General features: G+C 43.6%; 1 protein-coding gene across 3 annotated transcripts in view; it reads left to right on the plus strand.

The window, feature by feature from the left end:
* Window positions 1-12,425, plus strand: part of ATPAF1 (ATP synthase mitochondrial F1 complex assembly factor 1) — a gene marked incomplete at its 5' end in the record, with an annotated part of 38,724 nt that overhangs the window by 341 nt on the left and 25,958 nt on the right. For all 3 annotated transcript variants that reach the window (XM_082655517.1, XM_082655519.1, XM_082655518.1), the window contains 4 exons: window positions 4,774-4,882; window positions 7,987-8,037; window positions 8,786-8,848; window positions 11,806-11,856. In XM_082655517.1, the coding sequence (XP_082511643.1) occupies window positions 4,774-4,882; window positions 7,987-8,037; window positions 8,786-8,848; window positions 11,806-11,856 (274 nt within the window). The remainder of the gene's footprint in view (window positions 1-4,773; window positions 4,883-7,986; window positions 8,038-8,785; window positions 8,849-11,805; window positions 11,857-12,425) is intronic.

A 12,425-nucleotide genomic window follows, 5' to 3' on the forward strand; every position in this document is an offset into this window, starting at 1 on the left:
CGGCCGGCGGCGGGCGGCGGGCAGGGAGGAGGGGCGGCGCTCGGCCCGCGCTCCTGGTGTATCTGTATCTGGCGCTCTCAGCCCTTCCAGCAGCCCTGCTAGAGGATCACTGGCACTGTCCCCACTATACAGATGGTTATCTAGGCTCAGAGAGGCTTGGTCACTTGCCTAAGATCACACAGCTAGTGTGAGAGCCGGGAGTCTCTGCGAAGCCCCAGTTGTCTTTCTGTCTGCTTTAGTTCTCAAAACGCTGAGGTCGACTCTTACGACAGCCCTTAAGAGGCAGGCAACTCCGAGAAACCTGTACTCATTATCGAAATGGGAAAAATGGAGCCTTCCAGAGAAGGGACTTGACTTGCTCAAGGTCACCTATTGAGGCAGCTGAGCCTTGTCCTAGGACTCGGGTTCCCAGGCTTCTAGCTGAGGACCCTGACTGTAAGGAAAGGAGATTGGGTGGGGGCAGGGCATCAAAGATTAATAGTGTTACAGTTGGCTCTCAGTTGAACTCTCTCATTAAGATGAGAAAACTGAGGATCAGAGAGAGTAAGAGGCCTGCCAAAGGTCACACAGCTGGTTGGGATTTCTCTGACTTGGAATCCGGGGTTCCTAACACTACCCTTCACCTTCCAGAGAGAAGGACCTGGAGATTAGAGGAGGTTGAGGTGGGTATAAGGGGGCCTTGGAGGGTCCAAAGAGTTGAACTGGGAAGAGCTGAAAGAGATCAAAAGGGAAAATCGAAGGGACTTGGGAGAGAATCTGGCAGGGTGGGCACAGTTGTCTTAGGAAAGGAAACCTAAGACTGATGCTGTAACTTCTTTGAGTTCTAGCTCATCTCTACTTCCACAGCCTTAATTTACTCTGTCATCTTCACCCAGAATATTGCAGTCATCCTCTAACTCAGCGGTCCCCAACCATTTTGGCACCAGGGACCGGCTTTGTGGAAGACAGTTTTTCCACAGACTGCCGTGGTGGGGGGCGGGTTATGATTTCGGGATGGTTCAAGTACATTACATTTAATGTGCACTTTATTTCTATTATTGTTACATTGTAATATATAGTGAAATAATTATACAACTCACCATAATGCAGAACCAGTGGGAGCCCTGAGCTTGTTTTCACTTGCCACTCACTGATAGGGTTTTTTTGTTTTGGTTTGGTTTGGTTTGATTTTTTTTGCGATACGCAGGCCTCTCACTGTTGTGGCCTCTCCCGTTGCGGAGCACAGGCTCCGGACGCTCAGGCTCAGCGGCCATGGCTCACGGGCCCAGCCGCTCCGCGGCATGTGGGATCTTCCCGGACCGGGGCACGAACCCGTGTCCCCTGCGTCGGCAGGCGGACTCTCAACCACTGCGCCACCAGGGAAGCCCCAAGACATTTATTTATTTGGTCACACTGTGCAGCATGTGGGACCTTAGTTCCCCAACCAGGGATTGAACCTGTGCCCCCTGCATTGGGAGCGTGGAGTCTTAGCCACTGGACCGCCAGGGAAGTCCCTACTGATAGGGTTTTGACAGGAGTCTGCAAGCAATTGATTTATTATGGTCTCTGTGCAGTCAAACCTCTCTGCTAATGATACTCTGTATTTGCAGCCACTCCCCAGCGCTAGCATCAGCGCCTCACCTCCACCTCAGATTATCAGGCATTAGATTCTCATAAGGAGCGCACAACCTAGATCCCTCACGCGCGCAGTTCACAGTAGGGTTTGCACTCCTATGAGAGTGATGCTGCCGCTGATCTGACAGGGGGCGGAGCTCAGGCAGTAATGCGAGGGATGGAGAGTGGCTGTAAATACAGAATGAACCTTCGCTCGCTTGCCCGCTGCTGGCCTCCTGCTATGTGGCCCAGTTCCTAACAGGCCACAGAATGGTACCGGTCCGTGGCCCGGGGCTTGGGGACCCCTGCTCTAACTAGTCTTCCTCACTTCTGGTCTTAGACCCATCTACCCTCAGTCCATGTCACTGCTACTATAATGATCTTTCTTTGAAAGAATGACAGAATAAATGAATGAGGATTTTTGCTCTCCTTCAACAGCATTCAGATATACTCAAGTATTTGTCATCTTAAAAACCTTTTCTTGACCTACATTCCCCTTCAGCCTTTTCTCACTGATCCCTTTCACAGACAAGCATCTCAGAAGAGTGGTCTACTAATATTCTGAGTACTTCACAGCTCCTGTTCATTCTTATTCATAACAAATGAATGACTGGTTTTACTTTCCTTCCCCACTAGATCATTCCTGTGTCAGTGTTTACACATACTACTGCTGTCTCCTAAAGAGTGGCTTTCCAAGGCCACTCCATATCCTTAGTGTTCCATGCAAGGCCCTTGTGCTCTAGTACCTGCCAGTCTCCCTAGCTTTATCTAATACCAAAACTTCCTTTTAGCTCTATGGCCCAGTGCAAAGGAATAAAGGACTGACGTTGGGGGCAGGTGTTCCAGGTATGGGGAGCAACAGAGCCTGAAACGACCTTAGCCATTTGGGAATATCTGAGCAAATTTTCATCTTAATACCTGTAGCACTCTCATGTACTTATTTACATGTCCTTCTGTCCTACTAGATAGTAAGCTCCTTGAGGTAGGGACTCTTTCTTATTTATTTCTGTATCTCTGAAGCCCAGCAAGTCAACCAACAGGCGAGAGACAACAAGTCAAGTTTGTTGAATGAGTGAAAGGGAGAGAGGAAGGAATAAGTTCTAGAAGAAGTTGAGTGAGATGGGAGGGAAAACTGCGGCTACAAAAGGGAAAAGAACATGAGGTAGAGGAAAAGGGAGGTATGCAGTGAAAGCAGGGCCAAGAAAGGATCAGTAGAACCTGGGCCAAGTCATCGAGGAAAGAGGCAAGACAGAGCTTCACCGTGAGGCCCAAGACCAACAGGTAGGCTATCGTGAGATATTTTAAAAGGAATTATAGTCCTGATTGGTTAGTGCTGTAGCATACTCACTAAAACCTGGGCTCTTGGAGCACTTATAACCCCAGTTCAGTGTGAGCCAACAGCAAGACAAGGCTGTGTGCCCTGCTGACCCCACTCCAGTCCAGTACCTGGGTTTTTGCATCACACTCTACACTGGTGAGAGCTTTAGGCCCACTGTATCTAGCGTGTGCATAAACGAACATGCCCAGAGAGCAGGTCCACAGTAAGGAATGATTTACAAATCATGTATATGAAGAGAGGCTGAAAAAACTGAAGAAATTCAACCTAGAGAAGAGAAACTTAGGAGGTGACATAAGAACAATTTTCAGGTACTCATAAAAAGAACTAGACATTTTCTCTTGTTCCTGGGGGAGTGAAAGATACAGAGAGGTAGACTTAGACTCAAAATGTTTTAGTAATGAAAGATGTCCAGGGTGAGAGTACACAGGGCTCCACTGCCTGGGCCACCCCTCACCATCTCCATCTGCTCACTGGCAACACTAACCTAGGCCCTGGTACTTGCAGCCCTGGCCAGGCAGGTGCCACACCCTACCAGGTGAGGCCCTTGGTGCAGCTCTTCATCGAGGAGGAGCTGGCCTTCTCCGGAAGGAAGGATGATCTATCCAAGTACATGGCAGTGAAGGGAGTGGTGTTCGACAACACCTCCAGAAAGGAGTTACATGGAGGACGAGCGCCTTCCATTGCCTTGACCAAGAAGGACCAGAGGGGTAACCAGGATGCCCTTGGAGCCTGCAGACGTCACCCATGACACTACAGGTCTCATGGCCTGGGAGCTGGAGCCCCTGGATGACATCTTCACCAAAGTGTACACAGCCAAATATTGTCAGCTACACAGCCTGAAGCATTCTTAACAGATGGCAGCCCCAACCCGGACTTGACGCCTGAAGACCAGCCCCATTTTGACATAAGGACAAATTCTGATGATCCATCAACTGGAGCAGGTTCTTTGGAGAGAGGGTCAGGGAGAACTCAGGTGCTAAATCTGCAAAAGAGGCTGCCTGAAGCCTCTGAGTTGCTGGGATCTGAATAAATAGAGATTTGCCCTAGTCGGGGAGGGAAGGGACATGTCTAAGAATTAGATGTGTTCCAGTAAGAGCTGGACACCTGGGATTCCTGCCTGAGGATTCTTGCATCTAACCCAGCAAGATGACCACAAAGTACCTTTCCTATCTTAAGGATTTAAATTCCAAATACCCAGAGTGTAAGTACCTGAGGGAGCAAGCCCTGTGTCACCCTAGGGAATATCCTGCAGGCGAAAAATGTTACACAGGCCCCTTGAGGAGTAATAACAGTTGAATAAGTGGATTTCTCTTTCCACTTTCTTGATTTGTAGGCCTGTGCTCAGGCCTAACTAAATTAAGACAAATCCTTCAGCCTCTGACTGTGTCCTCTCTCTGTGAAAGTGGAACATGGTGCTTTGTTATTTCAAAATCCAGAAAGGCGGGCTTCCCTGGTGGCGCAGTGGTTAAGAATCCGTCTGCCAGTGCAGGGGACACGGGTTCAAGCCCTGGTCCAGGAAGATCCCACATGCTGCAAAGCAGCTAAGCCCGTGCGCCACAACTACTGAGCCTGCACTCTAGAGCCCATGAGCCGCAACTACTGAGCCCGCGTGCCAAAACTACTGAAGCCCGCGCACCTAGAGCCTGTGCTCTGCAGCAAGAGAAGCCACCCCAATGAGAAGCCCGCACACCACAACGAAGAGTAGCCCCTGCTCTCCACAACTAGAGACAAGCCCGCGTGCAGCAACGAAGACCCAACGCAGTCAAAAATAAATTAAATAAATAAATTTATTTAAGAAAGAAAGGCCCAGGTTGTTTATCCTTTGGTTTACCTTTGATCAGGTCTGACCCAACTGCTTTTGAGTCCCGACTGGAGAAGTGCAGTGAGTTTCGGAAGCAGCCAGTGGGGCACTCCAAGCAAGGTGACTTTATCAAATGTGTGGAACAGAAGGTAAGACCTACCCCTTTGGGTGTTGTTGGCTCACCAGTGCTCTACATCCCCACCCCTGACCCTTATCCTGGGAGTGGGCTCATTGAGGGGATCAGCTCCATCCATAAATGGTATACTGCTCCTTCTGGCAAGGTACTGTAGTCATGGTGGAGATATAAGGGGATGAAAAGGGTAATCTCTGCTCCCAGGGGGTATAGTCGAGTGGTCAAGGCACACATGTAGGGATCAGGGAGGGAAAAAGTGCTTAATACATGTTAGCTCTTATTACCCTTAAACAAGAATCAGAGCTGGGGAAAAGCATGTTGAAAGCTGTGTCTAGTCAGCCCTCCCTATCTGCAGGTTCTGCATCCACAGATTTTGCATCTGTGGATCCAGCCAACAGCTGATAGAAAGTATTCAGGGGAAAAAAAAACTGTAGAAAGTTCCAAAAAGCAACACTTGAGTTTACCACTTACAGGTAGCTATTTACATAGCATTTATTGTATTTACAACTATTTACATAGAATTTACATTGTATTAGGTATTATAAGTATGATGGTTTAAAGTGTATGGGAAGATGTGCGTAGGTTATATGCAAATACTACACCATTTTATATAAGAGACTTGAGCACCTACAGATTCTGGTGTCTTCAGGTGTCCTGGAACCAATCCCTGACTGATACCAGGGGACAATTGTATAGGAAGATTAATGCAGTGCTTCTCAAACTTTTTGACCATAACCCACGGTAAGAAATATATTTTACATTGCAATTCATTACACATATATGTATATAATTATAACTGAAACAAATGCTTACTTTTACTATTGATACATGCAATGCACTCTTATTATTATTTTCATCTTTTAAAAAACTTTGGCTACAGTCCACTAAATTGATTTCACAACCTATGATTTGAAAAATACTAATCTAAGGTGGTGTACAGAACAAATTGGAGGGGGGAGAGGCAAAGCCAGGGAGAATATATCCAGGTGTGGGCTGCAGGGGCCTGAAATAAGGTAGTTACAGTGGAAAATTGGGGTTCTACATTGTAAAAGGAGAGATGTTTATTTTACTTGGAAAATAACTTTTTTTGCCTTGGGTATCCTAAATTTTAAGAGAATCCACTCAGTCTTTTAATAACTGGTTGAGTTAATTAGAATAAGAATAGTTAATGGGTTAATCATTACAAGGTTGGGGAGAAATTCAACCTGTGATAAACGTAGTTTACAATTTTATATGAACAAATAACTTTCTACTACAAATATTTTATCAAATGTAATTTCCTTTAGCAAACATAGTGTCAAGATTACAAATAAATAGCTATGGGAAATATTACTGTATTATAAACTTTCAATATTATCTGGGAAGGCTTTTTGAAACAAGACTTAGAAATTCAGCTTTACGATGACAAGAGCAGAATAAGTACAGATTTAATTTAAATTATGGCAACTCTTAGGTAAATATTCACTTACTGTCTTTCTTATCTAGCTAGAGGAAGGCTAATAGCTAATGGCTACATTTCTAAAGCCTTTTCTTTACTTTGAGTCATTGGTTCCCTACCACGTGATACCCAACATCCCCTTTTTATAATAAATTGTATTTAATTCTCTCTAATTCTACCCTGAAATGAAATGTAGACAATATAACCCACCTACACACATAATTTCAGGGGGAAAAATAAATATAATGCCTTAACTGTAATAAAGGGAAGTATTTTTTAAATAAAATACAGATTTCAGCATGTAAGTTCTTGGGCACAACTATGCTGTGAGACCTAGTACCGTCATAAGGTTCTTTCACCTCTGTATGGAATCACCATGAATACGTAAGCAACAAATGCAAACTGGTACGGGATGTTGGTAATTATAAAAACTCCCAAACCATAAACAGTGTTGTTATCAGTGACCCTCATGAGATTCCACAATGTACAGTCTTCTCTGAAGTTACATAGTAGTTGCATTTCTGAAAAATTCAGTATTGAATAAAAAAGGAGAAAGAAAGAGAAAGGAAAGGAAGGAGGGAGGGAGGAAGGAGGGAGGGAGGAAGGAGGGAGGGAGGAAGGAGGGAGGGAGGAAGGAGGGAAGGTCTGGCTAGAATTGGAAAGTTGTGTGGGATGAGGGAAAATTCATTATGTAGAACTCATCTGCAAAATTGCAGCTCATTTAGCGCCACTGCCTCTCCCATAAATGCAGGTGAAACCATCCAGTCAATTATTGTGATAACAAAACAACAGGTCCCCATAGGTTTCCAAAGCATCTGTAGTAGACATGCTTTAAATGTTTCATTAATTGCTCTTGAGACTTTGGGCACATAGGGTGTATCCAGCAGGTTTTTCTACAGCACGCTTTTGTCTAGTTTGTGGGTACTGGTTCTACCGACATCATTTATGAAAGGTTTGGATTCATTAAAGCACAGAGTAATGAAAAACAGGGTTTAATGCAGAAAGTATGTTTCAGCTTCAGAATCCCAGGTGTGGATTGCACTCCTCTCTGAAAGGCACAGAAATTGAATGGAAAACTCAGAACAACACATCCCTACTGTCAGAAACAACTCAAAATTGTATTTCCTGGCCGTGACCTTTATCTGAGAGTGGGCTAGGAGAGAAAATAATCACTTTCAGTTGTTCCTGGCCTTTTTTGAGGGGGAGTCTAATTTGAGGGAGGGAATACTAAGATGGAGTACTAGAAAAGACTCAATAGTCTGCTGAGGTTGCCTGACTTCAGAAATGCTGTCACAGATAAGAAGCAGCTTGGAAAATACATCATTCCATTCTTACCTCCTCTGTGGCTCACTGGGAAAGAGAGCACAGGAAACCCGAGTAGGCTTGTTCTGAGAAGGATTCCCTCATCCATGGTGGCAGGGATATAATGGACTCTCAGTACCAGTAGACGGTGTTTACTAACAAAGAGCTCCTTTCTCATCTCTGTATCTCAGAATCAGTCAAAGAAAAGTCGTCTCACAAACAGTAACTCTTAGAACAGTATGTACAGTTACTGTATAGAGTGGAGAGAAGTGAGTTCTGAGGTGCAACATTACTAAATGAGTTATTGGGCACCTCACCTAGGGAGGGTGGTCTTCTTCTTAAAAGTATAGATTAATATCCTGTCCCACTGTATATTTCAGACAGACACACTGGGGAAACAGCGTATGAGCAGAGGATTCACCAAGGACAAGGTAGGTTTTTAATTAAATATCCAAGCGTAAATTCATATGGAACATCTATTACAAGAGGCTGCAAGTTTGAACATATTTACTGTGGTTCAGTGATTTTGTGATTTTCTAACTGTGGAGATGAGAGATATTTCTACGAATTTTTGTTGTGACCTTGATGTGACTCCTAGTATAGTGTGGGTCCTGGGGGTGCTAGAGGAAATGTGAAGGAAATGTAGTGTACTACTTACTACTTTCTATAGGAAGTAGATTTTTTTTTTTGGCCACGCTGCGCAGCATGCGGGATCTTAGTTCTCCAACCAGGGATTGAATCCGTGCCCCCTGCGGTGGAAATGTGGAGTCATAACTACTGGACCGCCAGGGAAGTCCCAGGAAGTAGTTTTAAAAAATCAAATAAAAACATGTTTACTCTGTCATTTAACTTGCAAATAAGGAGCCACTTCTGGCAGAATAGCAGTTAAAGGTAACAACCGAACTTTCTCCTCTTAGGAGCTGCAAAGTGCTGCAACACTTATTAGTGAGCGTGAAACATTTGGGAAGTACCAGTAGATATCCCCTGAAAATAGAACTGTGAAACCTGCCCTGGGGGCTCCCTTTTCTGAGCATGTGGGTTTTCTTATACTCATTCTCCACTTATTGAAGATCTGCTGTACTGTCCTCCCATGTTGCTTCCCACAAGGCTTACAGATAGAGTTAAACGGTTTTATTTTTTTAATTGTGGGTGTTAATTGCCTTTTATTTTCTCTTTCAGACCCTCAGTTCAATCTTTAACATTGAGATGGTGAAAGACAAAACTGCAGAAGAAATAAAACAGGTAATGAATGAAAATGAATTGTCATACTTTATGAAAATGTGTGCTCTGTGAACCAAATCTGAAAGTAGAAAGGAGCATACATTTCCTGACACCTCTTTCTAGCCAAAATGAAAGGCAATCATTGAAAACAAAAGTGATGAATTACATGAAAAATAGTGCATACAAAAACTTGGTCTCACTCCTATATATCTAATCAACTGACATTTCCCCTTTCTTTTTCATTCCTGTTGTCCACATCTTATTTAAAATCATCACTCCTCTATGCCTGGATGATTACCTTTCTAAATAGGTTTCCCTGCTCTTATTTCTCCCACCCCCTCTCCCCCTATCATATCCTCACCAGTTCAATCCTCCTAAAGTTCTACTTCGCATAGTGTATTGGTTAAGAACACAGACTCTAGGACCAAGCTGCCAGTTTTAAGTCCTAGCTCTGCCACTTACTAGCGGAATGACTTTGATAAGTTAGTTAACTTTTGGGGGCCTCAGATTCCCTATCTGTAAAGTGGACATAATAATAATACTTACCTCATGGAGTTATTTGGGGAATTAAATGAGTTAATATTTATAAAGTACTTGGAACAGTGCCTAGCACAGAATAAGTGCTATATTTGTGTTTTTAAATAAATAAATAAAAATAAATATTATGTTAGTAACCTGCTCTCAAATATTCAGTGACTTCCCATATTCCTTTGCTTGACATTCAGAGTCCTCCATTATTTTAGGACCTTCTGCAGGAAGCTTCCTGGACACCTTCAAACCACGTGTGATCTATTCCGCTTGTTTGGTCATTCCATATACCAGGCATTCCGTATTGCTTGAATTAGCATTTGTAAATGCTATTTACATTTTCACATCTGATTCTTCTCTCTTTAATTAGAATATAATAAGCTATTTATTGGCATTCCTTATAGTTCCATGAATTATATTTTAGGTATATTGAGAGAATCAAAATAATAATAAAAGCAGTATACTACGTGTCAGGTACTGTACTTAGTGCTTTATATACACTATTTCATTGTATTGTCATGACCCCCTTATAAAGTAGGTGCTATTATTCCCAATTTACAGCTGAGGAAACCGTAACTTAAAGACATGAAGCAACTTAGTGGCAGAGCTAGGACTCAAAGCCTTGTCTGTTTGACTCTGCATCATATTCCCTTACGGGAAGCTGTGCCAATTGCTGTGGGTGTCCTTGAACGCTGTGTCATTGATTTCAGCAGACAGTTATTAAATGTCAGCCTCTGTGCCAGGCATAGAAATAAATGAGAGAATCCCCAGCTCTCAAGGGGTTTCAGCCTAGTGGAAAGACAGAAAAACAAAAAGAAAACAGCGCAGAGTTCTAACTTCTGTTAATAGAGGCTTAATGCAAAGTCTCCGGGAGACCTCAAACTGCCTTTGGGAAGAAGTGCCAATAGAAAGTGGACACCAGGCATGTCCTTTAGGGGGGAGCGAAGCCAGGCCCAGGAGGCCTGATAATCATATGACAAATATCATTTAGACCTATATTTTTAGATACGAATTTGTGTTCATTAATATAATTTTGAGTAACCAAGGTCAACTATGTTAGGGAACGTCTGTCAGTCTCATAAATTCAGTGTGGATTCATAAACTATCTTCTAATACAAATTAAATAAAAATAAGCTGGATATGCTGTCCTTAAAATGAGGAGACAGGGCTTCCCTGGTGGCGCAGTGGTTGAGAGTCCGCCTGCCGATGCAGCGGACACGGGTTCGTGCCCCGGTGGGAAGATCCCACATGCCGCAGAGCGGCTGGGCCCGTGAGCCATGGCCGCTGAGCCTGCGCATCCGGAGTCTGTGCTCCACAATGGGAGAGGCCACAACAGTGAGAGGCCCGTGTACCGCAAAAAAAAAAAAAAAAAAAAAAAAATGAGACAGTGTTTTGACATGCAAAAAAAAAAAAAAAAAAAAGGAAAAAAAGAAAAGCAACCTTACTGCATTGATAGAGTAAGGTCCTAGGAGGTAATAGTCCTTCTGTGCTTTGTGTTGGTGAGATCACACTTTGATTAGTATCTTCAGTTGCCTCCCTCCCCCCCCCCCCATTTTCATGGGAATGTTGACAAAGCAGAGCAGCTCTAAAGGAAGGTGACCCAGTCTTCAACACCAGCTCCCTCAGGTGTCACCTTGGCTATGATGCCTTCCCCAACCTCTATGCCTTTGCTACTGCTTGTCATTCTCTGCTTAGAATGTGTCTCTTATCTTCTCTCCTACCTGTTTTTCTTCCCAGACTCCCTGTTCACCTGGCTAACTCCTGATCATTCTTCAGGATACAGCTCAAGTGTCCCTTCCTCTGCCACTTGTTCCCTAACTTGGATTAAGTGCCTCTTTTTTGCCCTCGGAGCACCTTGGCTTTGGTTTGCATTGTAATTCTGTTGTGCTAAGCACAAACATTATTTCAGTAGTCTTCACGGTAATCCTCTAAGGTTAATATTACTATTTTATTGATGAGTATATTGATATAATTTAGGGATTTCCAGTAGTTTTCCCAAAGTAGCAGAGCCAGCAAATGATAAGAGCTGGGATATGTGTCCAGATCTGCCTGACTTCAGACCCTGGGTTCCGAATGACTGATCCTGGCTCTCTGAGAGGGCCCACAGTTGGCCGGACAGTGCGGGTTTTGGGAGAGAAGAGAGAACATATGATAAAAAAAAAGCTTGTCTATTACACACAAGGCACACCTTGGGAGAAGTGATTAACAAGGTCTCAGAATCCGTTTCTCTGATAGGAATTTGTTATTAAGAGTTACAGTTTAATCATCTAGAAGAGTAGGTTGTATTAAATCTTTTTTGTAATCATGTACTAGTAATAAAAGTGTTACGTTGGGTTTTCCTCCCTGTTATCAAATAGCATATTACTCTGAGCAATGAAAGCTGTCACCACTTCTTGGTACAGGTTGAAAAGGTTACTGATGGTCACAGACACTCTCTCTTTTTTGTACAGATTTGGCAGCAGTATTTTGCAGCAAAAGATACAGTCTACGCAGTTATTCCTGTAAGTAGTTTGGAGGGGAAAATTAGAGTGTTATAACATGAAGGTCAGGGCTCTAACCTTAGCAGGCCAGTTGCTTTTACTTTTCCTATGTTTATTGCCTCTTGAGAACTTACATTTGTAGCTCTGAGGGTTTTTATTATACCCTGAGCACCAAAGATTGGGAGCTCCATATGGTATATTTATGGCTTTTGTTTTTCATCTTTCTGGTTTAGAAATGTCTCTTTGAGTCAAGTCTCTGACAAGGGAGCATGGTGTAAGTTTATGTTGCTGAGCAATTTCCAAGTGTCTTTTATTTCTTTTTGGTGTTTTCCAGCCAAGCTGTTGGAATTTAGGACAGGGCCTCTGGCCTAGCTTTCTTCCCTTCCTGTCTATGAGTGACCTGTACCTGAGCTGACTTGGAGCTTCCTCCTAGTCTTTTTCTGGCATTTCCCCTTAGCAAGTGGCTTTTTTTTTTTTCCTTTCTCAAAATTGCTTTCTTGGAGATAGTAACGGGCCACTGCTTGACCATTAAGATCTGTGACTGGGAAGGAAGGCTGCCGACTTCTTCTGGTTTATGTCCTGCTGCCTTC

This window comes from Grampus griseus, assembly GCF_964374135.1.
Source record: "Grampus griseus genome assembly, chromosome: 1".
Classification (NCBI taxonomy): domain Eukaryota; kingdom Metazoa; phylum Chordata; class Mammalia; order Artiodactyla; family Delphinidae; genus Grampus; species Grampus griseus.